We start from the raw sequence: 26,767 nt of genomic DNA, 5'->3' as shown, positions 1-26,767 counted from the left end.
AGCCCATGGGGTACCTGGGCCGCCAGGCTCCATCCCCTGCTCGTGCCAGGAAGGTATTGACAAACTTCAGGGTCTCCAAAGAGCCAGAGGGCTGGAAAGGACTAATGCTGATGAGCAAAGATTAGCTCCAAGCACTCATCTGGGCCAAGGGATGTTGGGATAATAGCTCTCAAACACTTGTCAGGTGTATGTGGCAAAGGAAAGCAAGGAGGGATCATTCCATAGGGCACCAGGAGCATAATGAGGAGAAGGAAAGAAAGGGGGATTCCAGTTAAAAATCAGATAAAGCAATTGCCTGCATGCTCCAGAATGTCTGAAGTAGTGGTGTTAAAATGATGCAGTACCATAATTTGGTTTATTCAACATGATCCCAGGAGAGGCCATGGGAATGTGTGATGGAAGTTTCCATTTCATGGCTGGGTGGAACCAAATGAGTGATATTTTACTGGATTTCAGTGAGGGTTTATCTGCAGCTGATGTGAATGTCCAGAGGTGCCCTGACTTTGGTGAAGCTGTTGCAGAATCCAAAGACATGGAAGAGGCAATGGAAAGGCTGGATTTTGGGATATGACTGCATGGACCCTCTAGGTGTTTATCTGTGCTTCAGCCTCAGGACTTGGACATTCACTTATTTGGGTACAAAATGGCAAAATTGCCAGTTCATGACTTTGAGTGCCAGGTAGAGCAAATTGTAAAATTAAAACTTCCCAATGACTTCAGTAATTTGCTGTGGCCTGGTTTGAGTTCCTTCACACTGATCATCACAAAACTTCTCTTCTGACCCCATCAGTCACTGCATTCAGTGCCCACAGCATCCTTCCCTCTAAACAGCAGAGGTGTGGGTTTGATGGGTGGTGTTTAGTGGTGAGGAGTTGGTTGAGTGGTCACATCCAGAGGGTGGTGGTCAGTGGCTTAATGTCCATATTGGAGATGGGTGACCCTCAGGGTCCCTCAGGGATCTGTGCAGTGTCCAGGGCTGTTGAATTCTTTTATCAGTGACATGGACAGTGGGATCAAGGGGACCCTCAGCAGACAGGACCAAGCAGAGTGGTGCAGGTGGCACAATGGAGGGAAGGGATGACATCCACAGGGACCTGGAAAAGCTCCAGAGTTGGCCAGAGGAACCTCTTGAGGTCCAACAAGCTCCTAGAGCCAGGCAAACCCCAGGATCCATCCAGGCTGGGGGTGAAGGGGTTGAGAGCAGCCATGGGGAGATGTTTTTGGGGGTGCTGGTGGGTGAGAGGCTGGACATCCCCTGACCTCTTGCCCTTCCAGCCCAAAAATCTAGGGCTGCATCTCCACAGGGGAGGGAGGTAATGCTTCCACCCTACTCTGCTTTTCTGAGACTGCCCCTGGAATGCAGCATCAGCTCTGGAGCCCACAGCACAGGAGAGGGGCCAGAGCAGGTCATGGAAATGCTGAGAGAGCTGGAGCCAGGCTGGGAGAGCTGGGATTGCTCTGCCTGGGGAAGAGAAGCTGTGGGGACACCTTAGAGTCCCTCCCAGTGCCTAAAGGCGTTTGTCAGAAAGGTGGGGACAAACTGTTTAGCAGGACCTGGTGTTGACAGGGAAAGGGGCAAGGTTTTAAACTGAGAGAGGGCTGATTTGGATTAGGTATAAGGAAAAATTTTATAATAATTGTGGTGAGACACTGGCACAGGTTGCCCAGAGATGTGGATACCCTGTCCCTGCGAACGTTCAAGGCCAGGTTGGATGGGGCTCTGAACAGCCCCTTGTGCCTGAAGATGTCCCTGGTCATGGCAAGGGGAGTGGACAGAAGGGCTTTGAAGGCCCCTTCCCAACCCAAACTCTTCTGTGACTCCAGAAATGGGAATTTCTCACTTAGGTTGTAGTAACTGAGATATGGTTGAGTTGCTGCCTGAAAGAACCTTCTCTTCATCAAGTCTAGGATGAATAGGTTAGATTGCATTCAGATAATTACATTTTAAGTGGTTTCTGTTCAGTGAGATGTGTCCTACCTGAGCTGCAGATGAGCTTTTGAGAAGCTCCTGAGCACACAAGAACAGATAATTATTTCTCAGAGGCATTAATCTAAGGCCAATGCTTTTCTTTAGATTTTCTTGAGTGAAGACAAAATGAGGAAAGGATCTCCTGCTGCTTAGAGGGGTAGGACACAGACATTCCTCTCGTTTGGACACACCCTTGGTGTGTGAGGTGGTCATTTCTCAGCTCCCCATTATTAAAGGCTGTGAAAGGGCTGTGCCTAGGGCAGATGTAAAAGACTCTCAGGATCAACATTGTTTAAGGACTGTGCTACTTTTCTCTTATCCTGCTGATAAGAACCCAGCATGTTCCTTAATCAGAGGTTTGGTGTTTAAGAGGCTCCTCACAGAACATGTGAATTGGCCAGAAAATGCATGTCTGGGCAAAGAGTCAGGGTTTTTTGATTGACTTGACAAGAGACTGACAGAAGAAGGGCATATGGAACTTATAAACTAATTTTTGGGGTCTCCAGGAGTGTGATGGAACCCCGGGGTGCTCCTGCCTGTGGAGCTGCCATCAGATCCCTGTGTAAATGCAGCTGGGAGCAAGGAGGAAGGGTTTTGTCATCAAAGCCAAAGCAGGGTTGGTGTTTTTAGGGACAGGCTGGTGCTAAATGCTGTTAAGGACCTGAGTCCTGGCTTTCTCCAAGTCCAGGGGTGCTGCCGTTTGACCCCACCCGAGGGTTTGTGTTCCCTGGGAGCTGATGGAGGAGTTCCCTGGATTCCAGCAGCTCTGTCGTGGTGTGTTCTGTGCTGCTCCAAAATGCCTTGGGATTAGATTTGTGCAGAAGGGCAGAGCCGGCGGTGAGTTCCCTCCAGCTGGGACAAACTCAGGAGCAGAATCTCGCACTTCCCATCCAGCTGGCAGCCAAATCCACCCAGAGATCCTCTCCACTCCTTCTCCCAGCCCTGGCTGGACTTCAGGCTCGTTACACAGAGACCCTCATGGTCCTTAGGCAGTAACCCCATTAGGTGACTCAGAAAATGGAGCCTCCACCCCGCTGGCCGAGCTGTGCTGAACTTGTCTCAGCTGGAAGTCACTGTTTGCATGTTTTCCCATAGCTACTGCAGTCTGTTTGATTCCAGGCTGAGGTGTGACAGCTCCCTAGCTCCTCAATACAAGTTTGGTGGATTTGGATTGTCTCCTAGGGGCTGAATTGTCCAAGGTGCACATTTTTCTTCACCTTTGTGGTGTGGAATCCCAGGATTGGGGGTGTAGAAGGAGCTAAGATCTCAGGCCAGCCCCAGCATTTGGGGCTGGAGGAATCTTTCTGCTCAGTATTGACCCAATACCTCCTCTCACAGCCCGAGGTAGAGTGTCAGGCTCATGGCAGGAATTCTGCCATGCAGCAGCATTCCTCAGATTCCTGGGTCATTAAACAGCTCCAAGAAGCTCCAAGGTTATTATCAATTATTCTGGTATCTAGATTAGTCCCTGCTCTGCCACCTTATCAGTAGCAGAGCCATAAAGCTGGCCTTTGTGATTCTTATCTCCTCACTTTGATCAAATCCCGAATCTTGGTTGCGCACTACGCTGATCTCATCTGCACTGTGTGGGCACCAGGAGCTGCACGATGCTCAGGCTGTAAAAACATGACCAGGATCCTGATTTACTTAATCCAAAGCCCTCTGAAGCCAGCTCTTTCCAGGAAATACTAATTTCACTCAGAGCACATTGAAATGATGCTCACACAATGAAGGGAAAAGGCAAAATGCTCCAGGTGAGGGCAGCCTGTTCTCCCAAGGAACAGCCCGACCACACGATTCCTTACCTGTCTCTGTGAAAAAGAGGAGAAATAGCAAAAAGGGCAACCTGAAGATTGGTATTCTCAAAAATTAGAGGTTTGACTTGCCCACCCCAGTGGTTTCTTTCCACATATCCTGAAAAAAGCCCCACAAACAGAAGCTGCCAAGTGTTTTTAAAGGGTAGGTGATAAAAGCAGACACTAAAAATTTACAAACCACATGCAAGATTGGTTGAATGCAAAAGTTTAAAGTGAATATGAGGGCTCAGGGATCTAATCTGGGCCAGGTCTTGTGATTCTCTTAAAGGTCAATCTGCTCAGGACTTCTGTGTTCAGCTTTGTGAGTACCAAATCTTAGACAGTTGTGGTCTGAGTCTTCCCTGGGTTCATCTGGGCTTCCCACTTGTGCTTTCTTTTGGATCTTTCCTGTTGGCTGCCATTTAAGAAGGTGCTGAAATGGAAAGAATTGGTGAAAACATATTAAATATACACACTGTGCAAAGACACAATTGTGTCACCTCCCTACTCTCATTTCCTAACTAAGGAAATTGTTTTGTCCTTCTGTTTGGGCTCCACTTCGAGTCAGATCCATCCAGCTGGAGAGGCAGGATTTTTCTGGAGGTTTCTTTATTAGAGATCTCTTATTTTGGGATAGATTTTGGATCAAGCCTTCCTTCTGCATTCCTGATTTTGTCTACTACTGCTAAAGCATCCCTATAGATCTTTGCCAATTTAGGAACAGATATAATAAATAATACCCTCAGTAAACAAGTTTTGAATGAAATCCCTCAGTGGATGATTATGGCTGGTAAAGTAGAGCTGAACACAGATTTATTGGAAGTTTTACCTGAGAGGGGGTTTGTTGGCTTGGGTTTGTGTTAATTAATTTATTTATTTATTAGAATTCTTGGAGATTTCCGCGTTTTTGAATTATGGAAGTCTTAAAACACTTAGGGCAGCAATTTCTTCAGAGTAGGGTCCGATGTTACAGCATCTAACCCAGGGAAACCTGGGTCATGCGTGGGATTACTCATTTTCCTTGCATTAAATCTAATCCTTATGAAAACTTTGCTCGAGCCAAACACTTAACCACATGTTTTAGCACGTGGGACATCCTGTCCTTACATTCTTGCTTGTGTCACATTGATCCAGCACTCAGCTGGGGCATTGGGTGAATCAGAAAAAAATGGTATTGACCCAGGAAGGAGAAAAGGAGATATCCAGCTTCTGACCACCTGCCCTGTTTAGTAGAGTGAGTCAAAAGGTTAAAAACCTAAAAACACCCAGTGATCAGACAAGATTTGGGTGGGAATGCAGAAAAGAGCAGCATTTGGTGTTGTTCCAAAGATTAAAAGGAGAAAATTTGTGGATGAAGTGGGGAGGTTCCTAAATAGAAATGGAAGAGAAGCCTCCCTCACCCAAAATCGTGTTTAGTGGCTGGGAAGTGAGGTTTTCCTAACCACTGACAAATATCTGGTTATAGGCACAGGCAGGATATGCATCTTTGCAGTTCCTCTAAAGAACCTACACCCAGTGATCCATCAGCAGTTTATCACTGAAATACAGCTCATTCATCAACCATCATCCATCATCTCCACGTCAACAGCTTTGTCCTGGATTCCCTAATGGAATGACTGTTTCCATGGATGTGTATGGTGATAATATTCCCACCTCATAAGTAGGAAATCGAGGCAAACCAAAATGCCCCAAGTCCACAACCCATGCTCACACCTTAATAACTACACCACCTTTCCTCCTAATTAAAGTAATTTACTGATAGAATTGATCCTTGTGCACGCTGGAATAATTATTATCTCAAATCTAATGTTGGGACAGTTTCATAACCCACCCAATCTGTCGATGCTGAAGGTTCTCCATCTCCAGCAAAAGGGGTGGGAATTTTTGTTAGTGCTCATGTAGTTCCTATATGGGCTTAATCCAGAGTTGTGAGCCTGAAATTATCACACTTAAGGTGAAACACACACACCAAAAAAAAAAAAAAAATTCTGGGGAAAATTTGCTGCAGTTCTGATTGGCAGTGTTTGATGATTAAAAACATGATTCATCCAAAAACAACCCACGCCTTTCAGTCTGTTCCCAGAGCTCTGGCGCCAACCAAATTCTGGGTACCCAAGAGACATTTCTGTCCTGTCGCAGCAAGCAGCATCGGAATTGCAGCAAGGCAAATGCTGGCACGGGGTGTCTTTCACAACGATGACCCAAAGGGAGTCGAGTCTCACTTGCAGGAAAGTCTTGGGTGCAAAAGCCTTTGTTGAGCAGGATGCTGCCGGACAATGGAATGAAAGGGCGGCAGCTGAGGTACTCCTCAACAGCGTTTGTAGTTGAAGACCCTTGCTGATAAGTGATTAGGTGCTCTCAACAAAAAGGTGGTGCTAAAAGGATCAAGGAGGAAAGTCGGTGCTGAGTGGGAGCAATTTGCTGGTGAGAAACAACATCCCTATTCCTGTAAGGCTGGAGAAGGCTGGTAATTCCAAGGCATAAATCCCTTTGAGGCTTGCCACATCCCGGTTTCAGCCAACGCTGGGATGGGTTAAAAGCAGGAGGGGCTGCATTGTAAAGCCATGATCTTATCCCAGTCTCACCCAGCTCACTATTTATATGGTTGTAGATATATTACATCCCATTGTCTGAGGGAGAACACGGTGCTCAGCCCTTGGAGGGTTTGGGGAATGCTCCTCTGATCAGGGAATTTTACAGCACTCAGTGATACTGGGGATTTTACGGCCTGGAGCCGTGGATCATCTTGGGCCTGATGGTGTCAGATTCCTTCCCGAAAACAATGAGGAGCTTGAGTCACTCCTTGGGTGGGAAACCTCCCAAAATCTCGGTATGACTCTGTATCTTCAGGACCATTAGGACCATGAGAGCTGCATCTGGTCACTCCTTTGTCAGGTCCAACAACCCGTGGTTGAGTTAGAGCATTTAGAAAACTGCTTCAGGTGGCATTGCCTAAAATTCCTGTAGCTCACTCTCAGACCCACTTCTCTTTAACTTCAGGGGAATTTACTGGAAACTCCTGTAACATCAGAGATCAAGAAAGTAATGGATAACTGTGTTTAAAACTCTACTTCTGAGCACCGGAGATAAGTTTGGTGATACTCAAAGTGTCTCAGTATGTGAATTGCTTCAATCCCATGTCCAATATCCTCATCTGTGAAGGAAAGGGTGATGGAGCAGATGGTGTGAATCAGCCATTCCTGTCACTTTTGGATGTCCTTCTGCTTTTCCAGGCCTGCTCCAGCTTTTCAGTCCATCTGGATGTGGCGTTTCGGGTTCTGTCCCCCGCAGTGCTGGGTGCTGGGGTTATTCCCTCCTCCTCTCCAGCCTTGCTGTGCTCAGCATTACCATCTAGGGGGTCAGTCCCCAAATCCCCACATTATTTTGGAGCCATGACACAGCTTCTGTCACTCCCACATGCCTGGCTTGTCACCTGGGGCATGGAGGGGGCTTTAGGTGGTGACATTCTCACCCAGTGTTTCCTTCAGGCTTTTTCAGTAACAATGTGATGGAGTTTTTTGGACTGTTGCTAAGAAAGTTCAGTAGCACTGAGATGATCTCAGGGAATTTCAGTTAAAAACAGCCTCATTTGATGGTGATTGTTTGGCAGAGTGATACTGGAGAGCTGTCAGCTGAGCATCTATTCTTTGTGTACTGTGCTGATCATAAATATGACCACTTTGAAGTCTTTATTCACTCTTTTTCTTTATATTATGAGAAAAAATGCTGTGTGAACTTCACTTTTACCACCTCTGTTTAACAGTCCCCTTTAAAAATTACATGAAATTAGTTTTCCATAGAACTGTGGTTACTACCACTAATTGTATTTTCCATCCTCTGTGGGTTCAGTCTTGTATCATCATTTCCCATTTGGGCCAGATAACAGATTTACAGTTACCCATCTGCTCTTTAACAACACAGTGGATTCCTAACCTGTTTGGCATTCTCTTGTTCTCCATCATCACTTGGAGATTTATTACAAATGTTAACAGCAGTTATCCAGAACTATCCGAGATTCCCTTCCTTCCTTATCTCCTTGTTTATCTACAGAAGGTTAATACATTATTAGGGACTACAGATGTGTGTGAATATCTCTGTGTGTTTTCCAGCAATACAAAACAATTATTTATCTGTCACCCTCATGTTCTTAGCACCACTAACCATGGATTACCCACTGAGGGCTTGGTTTTCCTTTATCATGTATCTGCCTTATTGTGTCCTAATTTGCATTCACAATTTCCCACTCATCTCACCTTGTCTTTGATGGTATGGGGTGAGTCTGAGATTCATGAGCAGTGCTGGGAGCTGATGGATGACCTTTAAACCACCCCATGGGATTTCACCTACTTTTTTTTTTTTTTTTTTTATTTTTTTTTTAGAGCAAAGGTGCTCACTTAGGGAATCACATTCACTGTATTTAAACTTATCATGCTCTACCTGGACAATTTTTCTTTTATCCTCCCACTGTAGTTAGTGCTCCTGTGTCACAGTCCAGGTAGAGACATTGATTCCTTAGAACCAGGAAATAGGCACATTTTTCTAATAATTTACCAAACCGAAGAATCTTTAAAAAAAAAAATCCACAACCTTCCCAACCCCTCTCACTCAGCCTTTTATTATTTTGCACCTTGCCTTTCAAGATCTTCCCAATTATTAATTATTATGCTTTAGCAGTTGCCAGTTCCAAGGAAGTCGAAAGGTTCCTTGTCCTGAGCACCGTGTGTGCACATAGCGAGAGACAGTCCCTGCCCTGCAGCACTTCAAATCTAATCTAAAGAGACAGAAAAAAAGGTGGGTGAAATGAAGAATTATTAGTATGGCACGATGTTAGCAACTCCTTACCCCGGATCCCTGGCAGCTTTCCAGCCCCCAAAAGGACAGGAGTGCAGGTATTTTCTTTTCAAGGTAAGAGTAGTGCAGGGGGTTTTGTGCTGGAAAGTTCTCCACCCCAATTTGGCCATGGAGGAAGGTTTTTTTCTGGGCATGTGACACCTTTGAAGCAGGGGTCTGTCAGAGAAGAGGCAATAGCTGTGAGCAGCTGCTGAACGCTCTCCTCCTGCTGTGTCAAAAAAAAAAAAAAAATAGAATCCACATTTCTGCAGCTGGGAAATTCAAGGGAGCATTCCCCTTCTCCTGTCGAGATTTGACATGTGTGGACACAGACACGGAGCAGGGTTTGCTTAGGCAAAGCACCAGTGCTGACTCCTGCTATTCTGCTGACTGCTCTTCACTTTCTTCTTACTGCTGCCTCCCATCCTACCTCATTCCTGGCCCCTTCCCTCTATTCCTTTCACCCCTTCACGTCCTGTCTGGATGCAGAAAATGAGCTTTCTGCAGCAGGAATTGTCTCCCTAACATTGCTCCACCAAGCTCTTAACACAATAGGAGCCCTAATCTCAGACTCAGGTTCGAGGCGTAATAGTAATAATTATTGTTGTTATCATTGTAATAACAATGATGGAAAGATTTAGAGAAAGCAGGGGGAGAAAAAATGTTGCTACCAGCAAGGGAAGATTACCCTGATCCTGGAAAGAGGTGTGTATCAGCAACTTTTAATCACCAGATAGGCTTCCTCTTCCAGGGTGGGGTGGTACGGGAGTCTGGGAGCTCTGGTTGTGCTCCCTGATGGAGCATGTGCTGGGTGCTGTGTGAGTGGGTCAGTGAGGTTGCAAAAAGGGGTTTTCCTAAATGCAGCTGCTCAGTAAGATGGGAAATGGACTGCAGGCATCTGCCCAGGTCTGTCAACAGACGGTGGCTCAGACCTCATGGCCAGAGAGGTCAACGTTTGGCCACTGACAAGGTTTGGAGCTTGGCGTTAAAAACCAACGTGGGCATGTGGGGCTTTCTCCTCTCCCTCTGTGCTTTCTTCAGAGCACAGCAGATAAATAGCTCCAGGTGAAGGCCTGTACATTCTTTATGAAGCAAAACGTGCTGTCGGTGTAAGGAGGCGAATGTGTGGCCCGGGGCACCATGTGCAATGTAATGTGTCTCGAGTCCCTTGCACGGGCTTGTTCGAAATATGTGTCAATAACACGGGCAGCAGCAGCACTTTGTGCTCAGAAAGGAAAAGGAGGTGAGCTTGGTGGGGAGAGAGGGGAAAGCAGTGTGGTGTGGTGGGCAGGGAGGTCTCCATCCTCCCCCAGGAGCCTCCTAAAAAACCCCAAACCTTCCTCTCCTCCCCACCACCAGCTCCCCCCCGTTCCTTGGTGAGATCACCCCCAGCTCTCTTCCAGGAGAGATCCATGTATTCACTTACAAACTCATTTTTACAGCAGAAGGAATAAATGATCTCTTGCAGGGAGTGGGTGAAACCTCTAATTATTATTTTTAGGGATGTAAACCAAACCCAGGGTAAAAATTATGGGGGACTGGCTGTCTTCCTCCTGCTGCTTCCTGTTCTAGACAGGATTCAGGTCTCAATGACTTCAGCAGAGTCAAAATTAGCCCCTGCAAGGCCCATATGTGGAAAGCCACAGTCCTTTAGTAAAATCTCTCTGCCGTGAGAGATGGGCTCCAGCAGAGCCAGCAGCTCTTGCAGGGTGGATGGGTTGGCACATCCCTGTGGGATTTGGTGGATTCCCCATCTCTGGATATCTCTGGATCGAGAGTGGGCACCTTTCTGGAGGAGGTGATTCAGCAGTGGCCAGTGGTGCAGAGATGAGCTGATGGGTGGTCTGTATACTGGGTAATTATACACTCTGATGAATCCCTAAGATTACAGTGCTGCTGGAAAGGAGCTCGGCACAGTTCCTAAGCTTTGGTGACTGCCTCTTACAGCTCCCCAGCCCCAGCTGAGGAAAACCATCTCACAGTGAGGCAAGTGGGTGGAACAGCATTGAATCTTCATTCTAGAATTTTGTGTTCTGGTGAGAACATCCCTGTCTTGGCTTGGCCCGCAGTGGGAATTCCTGGGTTTAGGTCTTTGCTCCTGTATTTGTTATAATTCCCATGGTGGGGTCTCTACTCCACTGCAGCCCCCCTCCTCCTCTCTCAATTCTCTCTGGAGCTCAGAACCAGATCTTTGGCCAAAGGGTTTGGTAGAGGTGAGCACAAACCTCTTGTTTATCACCTGAAAAAATAATCCTGAGGTCAAGGTGGGATCCATCCTGCTGGACACCTGCACTGACAGTGACTCACTCCTGAGATATCACAGAATCATGGCATGGTTTGGGTCGGAAGGGACTGCAAAAATCATCCATTTCCAGCTCCCTGCACTGGGGAGGGACACTTCCACTGTCCCAGGGTGCTCCAAGCCCTGTCCAGCCTGGCCTTGGACACTTCCAGGGATGCACAGGTAGCATTACTCTTCTGTGGCTAGTGGAGTCCAGCACGTAAACTGGCCGTAACTCCATGACTTCTGATTGAAACTGGTACCTTGACTAGGCCAAATTCCTGGTGTCCTGATTGTGTCCAGTTCTTCCAGGTGGACACATGGGACCTGTGGGATGGCTGGCTCAGGTCTGTGTTGTGGCATTCCACAGGAACTGAATCCCACAGGGCTGAGGGGGCCATGTCAAGGGTCCCAGCCCTGCTGTGGATTCCCAGTGATGCCTGAGACACCCAAGCAGGGCTGGAAGCCACTGTAGGGGTCCTACAGGAAACCTGTGGTAGTTGGGAGCCAGGTTTGATCCCCAGGTGTAGCTGGAAGGGTGTGAGAAGTCCCTGTGCACTCAACCAGACTGACCCTCCCGTGTCCCGAGACACCGCGCCAGCCTTTGGAGACTGGACCCACCTCGCTCTGAGCTTCTCATTTCCAAACGCTGTTAGTCAGTATTAGCAGGAACAGGAGGTGTAAGAAACAGTTCCTTGAGGGCACCCTCAGTGTTTCTGGTTGGTGCTTGGGTGCACCAGAGCAGAGAAATGTTCAGTCGAGCCTCCGACAGCAGCGATGTGTCAGCAGGTGTGTCCGTGCGTGGGTACACGCGGCAAGGGGAGGGGAGGGAGCAGGAGGCAGAGAACATCTGATGGTGGCATCAGGGCTAAACGTGTTCCCATGTTCACAGATTTGCTTCCACAGCCACTTCCAGCCTGCAGTTGAGCAATTCCTTCCAAAGAAAGCGTCCTCTCTGATCTCCTGCTTGGTTTTCGATGGGCTAATGTCCTGTAGGTGAAGGGTTTGGAAACCTTTAACTCATGGAGTCTTTGTGCTGTCAAATCCTCAGGTGTTCCTGCTTGGTGTAAAACAGCTGATCCCTTCATATTCCTGATAAATCCCCTTCTGTTCCTCTGAACCTCTCTGACCACTTGTGAAACTGAGTTCCATTAATTAATTAATTAATTCAACATTATCATAAACCCCAGACATGTGCAGGGGAGACCATTTAGCATGTTATTCCTGTAAAATATTATTTGAAAACTGAACTTTCTCTTTCCAGGCAGTATGGACAGCTGGAAATGCTTTTGTTTCTTAATTTAAAAAGGAGTTGCTAACTCGTGAGCAATTTGTTCAGTTAAATATTTCTGACCAGTCAAAATTTGTCCTTTAGATTCCTGTTCTCCACATTCTGATGCATTTTCACTGCACAGGTGGCCTGGAGAGGTGGTGGATGTCCCATCCCTGGAAACATCCGTGGTCAGGCTGGATGGGGCTCTGAGTCATCTGATCTGGTTCCAGACATTCCTGATTGTGATAAAGGGTGGGAGTAGGTGACCTTTGAAGCTCACAGACAAACCATTCCTACACAAGCCATTCCATGGTTCTCTCATTCCATATTTAGGGTCTAGGAGCATGGGAAAGCTGAAAAACAGGGACTGAGCAGCCTCCTTGGTTGCTCCTGCAGTTCTGTGCTGAGACAGAGCTGCTTCTGCAGAGGCTGCGTGGTCCCTGCAGCCACTCAGGCTCCTCAGACCCAGCAAAGGCCATGGGAGATCCATGGGTGTGTTTGACCTGTGGTCACTCAGGCTCCTCAGACCCAGCAAAGGCCATGGGAGATCCATGGGTGGGTTTGACCTGTGGTCACTCAGGCTCCTCAAACCAGCAAAGGCCACATGGGATCCATGGGTGAGATTGATTGTCTCCAGCAGAGCTGCCTTCCCACAGCCTGGTTTTGTTGCCATTGAGATCTCTGGTGAAACCCAATTACGAGCGTTGCATAATCCTCCAGATCCATCCATGCTTCAGCTCTGCAGGAGCACTGAGAAATCCAAGCTGGAAGGAATCCATCTGCCAAGCTGAGTGACCCTGCAGCTTTATTATTATTATTATGAAGAGGAGGGCTCGTCTCTGGTTTCTAAAGTAAACACAGGAGGGATCTTGGCAGAGGAACGTGCAGCAGAAAGCTGGGATTGCTTTCCCAAATTCTTGGCCGCTTCCCTCGCTGCATGTCAAAGCTGGTATCTTTGCCTAATAGTGATCACCCCTCCACGAGCTGATCACTATCTGGCAGCCTGTCTGCAGCTCCCCAGCCACTCTTTCTCTCAGAAAGAAATCATTAGGGCTGGGATGCTGCACAGGGAGATGTGCAGGTGCTGCTCCTGCCAGCTGCCACCCGCACAGATTCCCGGTCCCTCCGCGGTGTCCCCAGCGCCGTGGGGTTTGCTCTTCACCCAGAATCTTATTTCATCCCTCAGGTTAGGGATTTGGGTTAGTTTCTGCTGCTCCAAGGACAGCTGCCAGCCCACTTTGTTTCCTCAAAATCTTTCCCCTCCTACCTGCAGTGGGGGTGGTTCAGCCTGGAAAAGAGAAGGGTTCAGGGTGGCCAGGGACCTTAAGGATCATCCAGTGCCACCCCTGCCATGGCAGGGACACCTCCCACTGTCCCAGGCTGCCCTCAGCCCCAATGTCCAGCCTGGCCTTGGACACTGCCAGGGATCCAGGGGCAGCCACAGCTGCTCTGGACACCCTGTGCCAGGGCCTCCCCAACATCACAGGGAACAATTTGTTTGTAATACCTAATCTAAATATATATAAATATATATTTATATATATGTCTTCCTATCTCCAAAACAGATTATAAAACCTTGACTTAACTTCAGGTCATTGTCACTGTTGAGGGATTGCCAAATGGAGGGATTTTTCTTAGGATTTTTCAAGGAAATTAAGCTGCCTTATGTCTGAAACATCCCTGCCTATTCCCTTCCCAGCAGAAGGAATTTTGGGCTGAGGGAGACCCAGTGCACCCATTTCAGTAAGCAGGAGGTGTTTGCAGACAATGGTAAAAGTCAGTGCTGTAAAGTGAATTAAACCTTTCCCTCCTTTCTCTGCATCAGATTTTATTGTGGTTGTTATTCTTTCTGTTGTGAGAGATGATCTCTGAGAGAGAACTTTTCTCTCTCTCAAGGTGTATACAAGTGCCAGGACATCCACTGGCATTTTTCCTGTACCTCTGAGCGACTCATCAGTCTGTACCTCCTTAATTTTACTGAGATCTAGCTGAAACATGTCAAGGAGCCATGAGGATTTTTTTCCCATGCAAAGCAGTTTCTTTGCAAAAAAAAAAAAAAAAAAAAAAAAAAAAAAAAAAAAAAAAAAAAAAAATCCAGTTGCTCTTTTGCAGCAGAAATTGCAGTTTCATTTGAGAAAACATTGTTTTATAGGCAGCAAAGTAAGTTTGAGCTTTGGTCTCATGGCAGCCTTGTTGCTGTTTTAGGGTTGATTTCCCTTTAAGTTGTGTTGTTGTTCATGTCCATCCTCCATGTGGATTTTTTGTTGTCTGACACCACATCATCTTTTGCTGTAGCCCTTCCCAAAGAGAGGGAAGGAGAGGATAAAGAACTCGCTGCATTCTCCTGCTTTTCACATTTTTCTAAAAGCTGAAACACAGCCCTGAAAAGCTTCAATGTATTTTTGGAGGGAAGTCTGGCTTTCCTCACCTGTTCTCGTGTTCCTTTCCCATATGGCAGGACCAAGATCCAGACAAATATTCCCAGTAGTCCCCTCTGTGTGAGAAATGGTCCTCAGAGAAGGTGTGAGATGTGTTTCTATCTCTTTATGACTGGGGAACAGCTGATTCCCTATTGATCAGTCCTCAGAGGCGCTGAATGAGAGGAGCGTTGTGACATTTCAGACCAAAGGAAGAGCAGATTCCATGATGAATGAACAATATGAAAGGAAGCACAGCCATAATTTATTGCAAACTACTTAGAAGGAATTTTGATGGATAGTGCAAGTAGATGAAAAGCCCTTTTGGTTCAGGATTTTTTTTTCCTTCAGTTCATTAGTTCAAAGTGAAGTGACTCCTTTCTGGTAGCAAAATCAAGTATATGATCAGAAATCCTTTCTTACACAAAAGTCAAAATATTTCACTCAAGTTTTCACTGAGTATGTTGAGATAAACAAAAAAGATTTTTACACAAGGTAAAATTGTTTACAGTCCACTCTCCATAAAACGGTTATTTTTACTTTGGTCAGAAAAATTAATAAAAAATATTCTGAGTGTTTGGCAAATGTGGCAAAATCAGAAGATTTCAGGGTGTTTTTTTTTTTTTGTCATGTAAAAATATTGTGCCCACTCCTAACTGGCAGTTTCAGTAGAGTTAATAAAGTAGTGTAGGAGTTCGCCCTTCCTCAGATGTTCAGGGTTTGGACACAGTGGCAATGAGAAAAGGCAAAATTCCTGATGCAATCAAAGCTGTGCTGTGGATCTGCAAAGGAAACAACCCCTCAGGTTGCCCAATCCAATCTTCTAATTTGGTATCGATAATTAAATAAAAAAAAAGCACATACAAATGTGACAACAAGTCCCTTATTGACTGACTGGATGCAATAGAAGTCCTTAAACACATGCTCAGTTTTCAATGTGTGCTCAAGGCCCATTGATTCCAGTGTTAACGTGAAGCACCAGCTGAAGTGCTTCTCTAAAATAAAGGCTTCCTGCATTTTCCTTAAGAGTATTTTACGACCAGAACAAAAAGTAGTTGTAGGATTCATTGGAGGGAAAAGAAAAAAAAAAAAAAAAAACAAAAACAACAAAAACCAAAAAACTGAGAGTGCAAAAGGAAGGAAAAACAAAGAGGAGGAAACTTTATGGCTCCGTAAACAGCTGTAAGCAATGTCTCTGGTCGGGTCAGACCGGTCTGAGTTGACAAGGCAGTGTCTCCAATTATACAGCATGCTGTAGCCTGTAAAAATGAAATCAATTTGTTATTTTTCTGGGAGAACATTATAGCGTGAGTTCACACATTTGGTGAGCCTGATGAGTCAGTGAAAGCCGGAGCAGGAACTCGCAGCCCCGTGTGTGTGTGCGCAGCGGGATGAGGGTCTGTGTTCCTTTAGCACAGCACCTCATCCAAGGAAAGGCTGAGAAATGGGGGCAATTCGCTTTATCAGAGCAGTGGGCAGGGAAAATCCTGCCGTTCTTACCTAAAGCCCAAAAGGACGGCGCTTTCCACCCGTGGCTCTCGTTTCAAAAATTGGCTTCATCGCCGCCGAGGAGTTTCAGGATAAAATTCCCCCGAGCGCTTAAGCACTTAAGCAATTTAGAAGTCCAAATCCAATCTTTGCAGGGATCTGAGGTCTTGGAGCCCAGTCCTCCGAGGTATTTAGCACTGACATAGCCCAGACCAGACCTCAGCGCAGGGGCATGAGCCTTAATGAGAGGTTTGAAACCACAATATGTACTTTATATTGCTGATCGTTTAAAAAAGGTTCAAGTTGGGATGCTTTAGGGGCGGGGGGGGGACGGGGACGGGGGACTAGGAGCATTAAGACTAGCCACAGTCCTAATTATTATTGAAATTCAGAGTAGGAGTCTAAATATCTTTACATGGTGTAGGCATTTTTCGTTGCCCAATACTTTGCTTTATGCCTTCCCTCCATTCCCCTAATTTAGCACACCTGACCCAGAAAATTAGAGCTATTTTCACTTAAAACTTCATTCCAGTGCCCGAGTTATATAAGCATCGTGCTGGGGAGAAGGAGGCAGGTTCTTTTCCAGGCCAGGCAGCCGTTGCCTCACAAACACGCATTCTTTCCATTTGTCATGAAACCCTGAGAGGGGTTAGGCTGGGAGAAGTCAGGAGGAAGGCAGCAAAGGTGTTTACATGAAACTTTAAATTGCTCCCCTTTCATTTGCAAGTAACTGTTGTTCCTCGTCCCAGGTAAATTTATCCATCAGCAATATCATTAGATGAGTTCATTATAACCACGAGATTTACAGTGCTCATAAACTGCAGTGTAGGTGGCAGATTAAAATGTTAAGGCTTATACATCTCTAAAACCCTGCACTGCCATCCTGGCACATTTTGTGAGGTAAATGGAGCCGGATGGAAGCAGATCCCAACCAGGGAGACCTCCAAGGAGAAGCCCCAGATGTGAGATGGGGTATGGGAGAAACACCAGGGTCACCGGGGCCTGGATCCAGCCTTGAAAACATGGTTTGAGGGGCCATTATTCCGCTGGCTGGGTTGTTTTTCAGATGACATGTGTAGCAAAGGAGTTAATTGCCTTGGGTAATTAAAGAGTTCCAAAGACTTTTTCCAAGGAACCGGGTTGTTAATACTTGTACTCTCTCCTCTTCTGTTCTGTAGATCCTAAGGGAAGACAAAGCCAAAGCAACATCTCTTGCACTTAGGGTGGAAGGTGCTGAGTGTTGTGGTGTGCCTTAGTTCCTGTGGGAATTCACTCTCCCGGCCAAACCTCAGCTCAGGGAATTTTGCTTTCTTAGCACCCACTTGAAGTTTGTTATTTTCCAAATCTAGTCTCAAACTACTCTAAATAAGCTGTCATGGTCCACACTGGAGACAGCAAAGATTTTCCTTGGCCACCTCTTACAGCTCTCCGGGGATTCTTGAGATTCAGCAAAAAAAGGGTGAAATTCCCGGTTCCCACTGCAGCTTGACTGAAAAGGTGTCCAGTTTATGCTCCTCATTCTTCCACAGCCAGTGCTGCCTCCTGGGCATCTCCAGTGATTCAGCCCACCTATCTGAGGCATCTCTCTCAGCATGGGCTGAGTTGCCCTCTGGAGATGCTGATCTCGCTCCATGGACTTGGGTAGACAGCGAGCTTGGCCGAGATTCCAAACTTTTAAATGGTCAAAGTCGGGTGAGGTGAGTCCCACGCTCAGAGATCCTCTGATGAAAGGTGCTGGAGGAGCACAATGCTGCTGCATCATCACCATCACCAGCACTGTTATTCATACGGGGCAAGGGTGAGGGAATTATTATGGGAGAAAAGTCACCTCCATGCCTGCATATTTGCCACAAAATTATGTGCATGCTTTCGGGGTTAGAGGAGAAAAGGGATTTAAATATAGCCCTGGTGCTGTACTTTGACATGAACAAAGAGGTCTCCAACAAGAACAGTTAATCCAGTAGGTTGCAGTCTTTTTCTTTTCCAGGCTGGGAGAAAAAAAAAATCTCGGGGAAGGACAGACACCTGCAGAGTGAATTTGAGCTGTCTAACAGGCTTAGATTTCTTTCAGTGAACCTCTTTGGAATATCTTAGTCTTGCTAGTGAGATGCCCAGAGCCAAATGTGGAAGACCCCACTGCAGTCATAGTTGCAGAGTCTCATAATTCCTGAATTAAAATATGACACTTCTGTAATAAGACTGCTTAGACCTAATTTCCATTATTATTGGGCACTACAAAATAAAAAAAACCCCAACCCCAAACTGAAAAAAAAACCCTTTCATCAGAAACAGTTACTTTATTCATGTCTTTTTGAACCAAACCTGTCATTTTGCTGATCTATGTTAAGGTGGTTTCCAAGTTTTCAACGAAAACATAAATTAGAATTTTTGTTATAGTCTACATTTTCTAATTGCTTGGCTTTGGGTAGTTTTAATGCCATAGAAGAAAATCACATCCATGCAGGAGGGACATTAGTGAGCAGAATGATTTCCTTTTTCATTAAAAACAATGGAACGTTACAAGTTCCACTTCCTTTCCTTGCACTCTAAAATTTCTCTAGGTTTTGTTTTCATAGAAAAACAGAGAAATAATCACAGCATATGCCAGAATATTGGTAATTTCTGCAAAAGAGAAGGCCATTTAGTGAATGTAGGGTTAGAAGTTTTTTCTCTGCCTGTACACTCACTCAGACTCTGGGTTAGTGGTTCAAACCACAGAATCATGAAACCACAGAATGGTTTGGGTTGGAAAAGGGACCTTAAGGATCATCCAGTGCCAACCCTGCCATGGGCAGGGACACCTCCCACTGTCCCAGGCTGCTCCAAGCCCCAGTGTCCAGCCTGGCCTTGGGCACTTCCAGGGATCCAGAGGCAGCCACAGCTGCTCTGGGCACCCTGTGCCAGGGCCTCCCCACCCTCACAGGGAATAATTCCCTACCAATGTCCCATCCATCCCTGCCCTCTGGCAGTTTGAAGCCCTTCACCCTCATTCTGTCACTCCAAGCTCTTGTAAACATCTTCTCTCCATCTTTTGTGTAGCTTCTTTGAGGTCCTCAAAGGCTACGATTAGGTCACTCTGGAAATCTTTTCTTTTCCAGGCTGAACAAACCCAATTCCCTCAACTTTTCCTTATAGGAAAGATGCTCCATCCCTCTAATCCATTTAATGGCCCTTCTTTGGGCTTGCTCCAGCAGGTCCCTGTCCTTCCTTTGTATCCACACAAGAGTTTCATGGACACTCGTGTGTCCAGAGTGGAAAGGACTCAGGAGGCTCAACTCCATCTCCTGTTCCTGGTCTCTGCCTCTGGGATATTCTTCCCAGCTTCCAGTTGCTTCCAGCTTCCCGGCTTCCAGACTCCACAGCTCATCTGTTGTGTGTCAGCCCTGTGTGGTGAAGGTTTGGGATCTGACTTAGAGATCCTACCCCCTGAGCCTCCTGACCATTCAGTGTCATTGGCCATTCGTGGCACCCTTGCTGTCCAGCATTAATAAATGCAGTTAGTTTCCCTGTGCTGGGAACCCCAGAAGGAACATGCCTGGAGGAAACTCTCAAAAGGCCCCTCCGAGATGAATAGCAAAGCAGAGCTCAGGAACAGCAGAATTCAGGGAGAGGTGAGCAGGTGTAGGAATGTCCACATGCTGCTCCTGATGTGTCAAGGACTTTTGACACATTGAGAGGGTGGCAACCTTGAAAAGTCAGCAGAGTGGTGTACAGCGAGGTTATCCAGAGCTGGAGCCTTCTCTTTTCCTGAAAAAAGCTCTGAGCAGGTATTTCCTGCATATTTCTCCCTCTTACCTGGCTGGGGTGTCCATTCCAAGAGGGAGGGTGCATGTAATTTATTAAGAAGGTGGCCAGGTACTTATTTACAACGGCTCTGCTGAAGGAGCAGATTGAGATAAGGGAAATGAAGAGCTCTCTAGGTGTGTTGGCAAAGAAAAATGCTCGCTGGAGGTTGAATTAAACACTTCAGGGCATGCAAGGCTTAAAGATAAGCCAGGAACTTTGGCTGTGGACATGCAGAGCAGGGTTTTCATGGCTCCTCCTGTGCTAATGGGAAGAAAAGCCTGACTGGTTTGAAAGGAGCAGCTCTTTGACCCTTTCCCTCGGTTCAGACTCGAGCAGCGCCTGTTCTGGGGATGAGTGTATTTGTAAAATTGAGAGCTCCAGGAATTCTCCAGTGGAAAAGGAGAGGTTGGGGTCAATGCATGCAGGAAGTGTTGGTGCTTCAGAGATTTGAAGGTGATGCTTGGTTAGACCACAGCAGACAGCACTCAGCCCATTCCTCAGCCCATGTTTTAAAATTACCCACATGAAGGCGACTGTTCAGAAGGAGAATTCAGGAGAGTGGAAAAATGCAAATGCCAGGTTTGATCATTGGAAACAGTGAGGAAAAAATGAATGATGGGAGCTACTAGAGAGTTGAGCAACACTGAAATGAGATTCTGATCTTTATAGACTTTCCCAATCTTTTCTAAAGGTTTGGTTGTTGGGTTGTTGTTGGGTTTTTCTGGGTGGAGGACAAGATTGGAAGGTTCATGAGGTTCCCAGCTGATGATCAATAATAATGACAGGGAGCTGAAAGAACTGGGTTCTCCTAAAGATAAATTGGCTTTAGAGAGGGAGAAAGTGTTTACACCTGGAAGCAAAGTAGAAACCAAGAGAGGGTGCTCAGGAGATGTTATCAGGCTCCAGAGGCTGCGAGTGAGCCAGGAGGAGGAGGAGGATTGTGTTCAGCTCTGCTCAACAGCAGAGCCACAGCTCGTGGAGAGATGTTTTGAGATTCCACCCTGCACCTTCAGCAGGAAGCCAAGTGACTCCACAGTGCCCCATGAAACCCCAAATTGGCACTGCACCGTCTGGGGGCCTGATGACACTTTGAGATCCAGGCCCTTGCTGGAGACTGTCTTTTGTGGATTAAGCTTCCCAGACTGTAATGCAGATGAAAGCCAGGTGTGACTGTTTCCCTGCTGTATTGAGAAGGGAGCAGTGAAAAAGCAATTAGAGGTATTACTCCATTATTTTGGGCTTTTTTTAAAAAAAATCTTAGGTGATCTTCCCAGCAATGGAAATGAACAGTTGAGGGTACCAACCTATAAACTCCTCTTCCTATGACTGGTATTTTCATTCTACCACTGAAGTAACCACCAAAAAAAACCCAGAGATAGACATGAATTGGGCTGTTCATATGATTAAAGTTTATGAGACTGGAACCTTAAACTTCATCCAGGTCCTGCTGAAATAGCTCAAAAAAATCCTTCTGGCTTCACACTGTGGTGATGGAGCCTACAACAGGTTGATGGTAACTCAGTGGATGCTTTATCTTTGTTGGGAGCTGGATAAGAGACTTTGGATAGCTTTGGGAAGGATGTTGGTGACTGTGGTTGATGTGGAAACAAACTCTAAGGATGTTTGCGCTGGAGTTAATTTCACACTTTGGAAACATCCACATTCTAGATTCTCTGTAGCCAATGGCTGGAGCATGAGTAGGAACAATTAAATTCATGCTCTTCCCTGGACACTTCAGTGAGGGCTCCTCTCCATATGTTTTACAGGGATAGGACCACCTACCTCCTGATCCTAAAGCTGTGAATACCTCCTAAATCCCAATTTTGGAGGGGTTCCAATGGATTGATGTTTGGGTATGTGGCACCCTAAAACTCCATTCTCAACAAGGCCACAGAGGCAACACCCTCAACAAGTCCTCTGAAGCCTCAGTGGTGTTTAAGAAGATGCCTTTAGTCCAGAAATTGTGGCTCAGTGTTTTGCATAATATTTAACAGTGCAACAAAAATGTACACTCAGCACGGGCTCCCTTTCACAGACGGTTTTCTGCCAGTTGTGCACCCTGAATTAATCTCAAAAAAAACTCCGTATCTGGCCAATTAGATAAGAAAAATGAGTTTATTGGATCCTTTTCTTGGTTTTCTCCTGCGGGTTCCTGCAGGCTCTGTCCTACAGCTGAGCTCTCTGCATGGCCTTCAACACAAGGCTGAACTTTCCTGGGTGGGACTGTTTCAAGGAATTTACCCATCCTCGTCAGGGATCATGGCATGATTCACCTGGACATTGCCACGGTGCAGACATGCCCCACTGCACCAGTCACCCAGGCTTTGACAGTCTCGCCAGCACAGCCAGTGGGGCCAAGGCCATGATTCACCCAGCCCAAAGCAGACACCTGAACTGGGCAGGTGAATCGTGGCGTGGAAACGTCTGCTTCTCTCCACTGGCTCATTGCAAAAGCAGCCTGGGCTGAGCAGATCAGCTGGAGACATCCCTGTCACCAGCACCGGAATGTGGGTGACATGGACACCATTTCAGTCAGGGTGAGCTGCCTCCCTCCCTTCGAATGCAATGAAAAAATCAGGGCATTTCTGGAGGGCAGTTCATGCCATTTGTCTCAGCTTCCCTCCCTGGGGTAGCACAAATTGTCCTTTAATGTTGAGAATAATCATCTTCCAGAAGTTCAGCAGAAGTGGGAAGAGGCCTCTCAGTTTAGGAAATCAGCTGGAAATCCTTTGCTTTTTCCACACACCTTCCACCTTGTCCGTCTAAACTTCATTCACCAGAGAGCACATTCTTGGCTGAGCTGATTATCCTGGTTCTAAACTTCTACCTGGAGTCATTTGGAACCCAGAAATGAATGTTCTTGTGTCCCATTTGCCTGGAAAGGATCGATTTTTAAAGCTTAGTTTTCAGCTAGCAAAGCCATTGAGTTATGGCACCTGACCACGTGAATGTCCACCTCCTTTGAACTTCTGTCCTCTCTTGACCAGGTGCCCTCCAGGAAAGGAGTTAATTATCTTTTAATTTAAGTTAAAGTAAATTCTCTTTAAAAAAAGGACAGACACTTTAAAATAATTTTTATCCTAGCCTAAAGAATTGCTAAAATCAAGCTGATTTTTTTCTGGACCACAACAACAATAGAATTCTTGTGTTATTTTTTAAGTCAGAGCAAAAGAGAGTGAAGGCTTTATTCCCTGATGGCCCTGTTGATAATTCAAACACACCAGGCTGTTCCCAAATGAAAACCACACAGCAAAAATGAATGTAAACAGAAATACACACTGCCCAGGCAGGTTCCTCTTTGTCATTAATTCAGGGCAGAAAAGACAATCAAGAGATTTAATTAGAAGAAAAGGAAATTATACTCTAAAAATCCCTTCAGTTTTAGTAATCAAGGTTATTATTAGAAGCACCAGTAAAAACACTTTAAAAATCTATCTAATTAGCTGTATATCTGCTGATCTCCCTGCAGAGCTGACTTGTTTGCTTCCAAGGCTTCACCAACATAAAGGTTCATGGACACTCCTTTCAAGACTTACACTGGGCTGAGCACAGTTTGCACTCAAGTTTAATTGGGGTGTTTTTTGTCTGTTGGTTTGGCTTGGCTTAAATTTCACTCCCCTCACTCTAACCAAAGTACCACAGAATGATGTTGTTCCCCTTCCCAAATTTGTGGTGTTCCCCTTCTGAAGTCTTGGAGCTCAATGGCTTCCAGTACTGGAGTTATTCCTTTGTGTAGCTCAGAAAGTGCCTTTGACTGGGTTTCCTCAGCTGCTAAAATTTCCAATAAAACATCTTGTAGCATTGTGCTTGTCTCTCAAAGAAAGGAATACATGTTTGAACCCTTGGTTGCAAAGGAAATTATCTCTATGAGCTGAGCACTTTTGGGGAGAAGCAGCACAACGATGGATTAAGGCTTGGAGAGGATAAAAAAAGGGAAGGAAGATGTTAAAAGTAGAGTTTCTTGTGCTGGGCCTGTAGGTAACTTCAGGAGAGAGATATTGTTGTTTTGGGGAGGGATGACAGTGAAAACAGTGTTTTCTGGTGAGGGGAACTCAGAGCAACTGAAAATGTTGATTTTCTGTCCCCATTCTTGTGGATCAAGTACAAAGGTGAATCAATCAAATTGGATCAAATCGATCAAATCTTGGATCAAGTACAGAGGTGAAATCCAGCCTGACAGCATCTCTTTTCCCCTGTTTTCTTTTTGCCCAGGTCCTTGGCAATTGGTCACCAGTACTCCTCCCTGGGGACTCAGCCCATCCTGTGCGGCAGCATCCCGGGCCTGGTGCCCAAGCAGCTGCGCTTCTGTCGGAACTACGTGGAGATCATGCCCAGCGTGGCCGAGGGGGTGAAGATTGGCATCCAGGAGTGCCAACACCAGTTCCGAGGGAGAAGGTGGAACTGCACCACCGTCAACGACAGCTTGGCCATCTTTGGGCCCGTGCTGGATAAAGGTGAGTGAGGAGCTACGGGTTTGGGAAGGCCAATGTCCATGGTGGAGTGGCAGCAGAGATCTTGGGAAACCTCCTGTGAACTCATTTCCTTCTGGAAAAAATGTGCTGTAAAATGTCCTGCAGGAGACAGGACTTAAGCTTGAGGAAGGAGTGGGATCATCTCACTTCCAGCTTGGAGCTGGAGGTTGGACTGGAGACCTCCCTGAGTGCCTTTCAGCATGAATTATCCCATGATCCTACACCCCTGGGGAGGAGCACAAAGGATTGTTGTGTTTGCAGTGGTCAAGCTGAACCTGCTCCTTTTCTGACCCCGTGCTGAAATTCCAGCTCTCTAGAGAATGGCAGAGGGGAAATGTTGGGCTGTTGGGGATGGCTCCTAGGGACTGGACTTGTCAGATGACATCAGTTTTGATACTGTAATGAAACAATGAAGAACAAAGGCCTGGGGAAATACCCATCAGTTAATGCTTCTGCTTTCCCTGGTTATGAGCGCAGCAAATTAGGACAGGGTGCAAATTCAGGTGGTGATTTCTGCACCCCTTGATAGAAGTGGGAACTCTTAAGAATTCTTTGCCTTGAGTTGTTGAGTTCTGTGAGATTTAAGCCCTAAGCCTGAGTGTCTGGTCTTTTCCCTGATAGGCAGGTAGGAGCCTATTTTATCCTGTGAGAGCTGTTTCATGTTTCTTTGCCCCTGCTGTGTCTTTTAAAGTCCAGCCTGGTCCTGCCGGTCTCACTAAGTCTGGGTCAAGCTTTGCCTTTCCCTTTAGCCCAAAGAGGGTCATCTTTCCTTCTTTCTTTCTTTCCTTCTTTCCTTCTTTCTTTCCTTCTTTCCTTCTTTCCTTCTTTCCTTCTTTTCTTCTTTCCTTCTTTCATTCTTTCCTTCTTTCCTTCTTTTCTTCCTTCCTTGCTTGAGCATCTGGTATATTTTCAGGGAACCTGTTGTATATAATTGATCTATATCCACCTCAGGGTGTGCTTTTCCAGTGCTTCCCATCTKTTTTTTTTTTTTTTTTCCCTTTAGTTTACCCCCTGCTGCATTACTCAGAATAGATTTGGGCATTTCCCCCCACCAGACCACGTTGCTCCAATCCCTGTCCAACTTGGCCTTGAGGGCTTTCAAGGATGGGGAGTTCCTGACCTTTCTGGACGAGATGATCCCAGCCAGTCTGGGATTACACACCCCAGATCTGCAGTAGCAATTATCCTTGTGGATAAACTACTCCTGACCTCCCTGCTGACCGAAGGAACCCCAACCCCACAATGTGTCAAACTCCCTTATCTCACAGTGGTGCTGGTGCGAGGGGTCTGTCCCTGCTCCACACTGGAGGCTTTTGGTAGCTGGGCTCGGGGAGGGAGAGGAGACTGGGACGATTTCATAACTGAAGAATGTTGTTCCTTGAGGGAGAATCAAACCACCCTTCAGTTTTGCTTCACCTACAGCAGGAGGGGGGGAGAAAAAAAAACAGCTCAGTCACATTCTTGTGCGGCAGATCCCCCAGGGTAGGAACATACTTGAGCTCCTACCCAGAAAGAGAAAAGGGAAAAAGGAGAGAGGGAAAGCAAGGAAGCAGAAATCTGTTTTGCAGCTTGGATTTAAGTCACCCGGGATCTGAGTGCAGCTCTCGTGTGAGTCAGTGGGGACTTGATCCTCCCTCAGCATAAACCAGAGCAGCTCCTAAAGCATCTCCCCTTTGCCTCACAGACTATCTGCACTTCTTTCACTGAAAAGGACCGATTTTAATGCCTCCAGGAAATCCTCTCCAGGCCCGAATCTTGCTGAGGCTGCCTCTCTGTCTGAGCTGCCCGTGCTGCTGGGGGACCTCATTGCTCATTCAGGGCTAGGCTTGAGCTGCGATTCAGCAGTGCCAAACTGTCACCAGCTCTGGTCCTGCTAAGAGCCATGTTCTGGTATCTCATCTAAAACCAGACTCCTTTTCCCCATCAGCCTTTTCATGGAAAAAGATCCCACATGTTTAGCTAAGTCCACACTTACGTGGACTTATATAATTTTTTTTTTTTTTTAGCCAGGCCTAATCTCCCAAGGTCCCTTCCAACCCTAACAACTCTGGGATTCTATAATGAATCACACATTAAACAGGAATGGCATTGATGGGCTCAGCTACCAGGGAATGGTGATGTCCAGGGGATCCTGACCTGCTGCTTTGGAAGGCAGCTCTTGACAGGCCTGACCCTAAATCCATCTTGCTCTTTCTATGTCACCCAGGACAGAGGAAGAGCAGAAATCCCCTTCCCACCCTGTTTGAGCACTCTGCTTTGCAGGTCCTTGGCTGTGGAATAAACCTTCCCTATTCAGTTATCTGGAGATATGTGGACTCCCCATCCCTGGAAGTGTCCCAGGCCAGGCTGGATAGGGCTTGGAGCATCATGGGGTAGTGGAAGCTGTCCCTGCCCATGGCAGGAGGTGGAAACAAGATGAGCTTTAAGGTCAGGGCTGTGGAACAGGGATTTTCTC

General features: G+C 46.4%; 1 protein-coding gene across 1 annotated transcript in view; it reads left to right on the top strand.

Moving 5' to 3' along the window:
- The window catches only part of LOC130585875 (protein Wnt-3a-like), a gene marked incomplete at its 3' end in the record, with an annotated part of 47,476 nt that extends 23,182 nt beyond the window's left edge, over positions 1-24,294 (top strand). Inside the window, exon 2 of the mRNA XM_057386543.1 lies at positions 24,053-24,294. Within this exon, the coding sequence (XP_057242526.1) occupies positions 24,053-24,294 (242 nt within the window). The remainder of the gene's footprint in view (positions 1-24,052) is intronic.
- Between the last annotated feature and the right edge of the window lie 2,473 nt (positions 24,295-26,767).

This window comes from Malurus melanocephalus, unplaced genomic scaffold, assembly GCF_030028575.1.
Source record: "Malurus melanocephalus ecotype Western Australia unplaced genomic scaffold, MMel_1.1 scaffold_987, whole genome shotgun sequence".
In the NCBI taxonomy this organism is placed as follows: domain Eukaryota; kingdom Metazoa; phylum Chordata; class Aves; order Passeriformes; family Maluridae; genus Malurus; species Malurus melanocephalus.
Note: the sequence above shows the minus strand (reverse complement) of the source record. Positions and strands in the feature narration are given on the sequence as shown.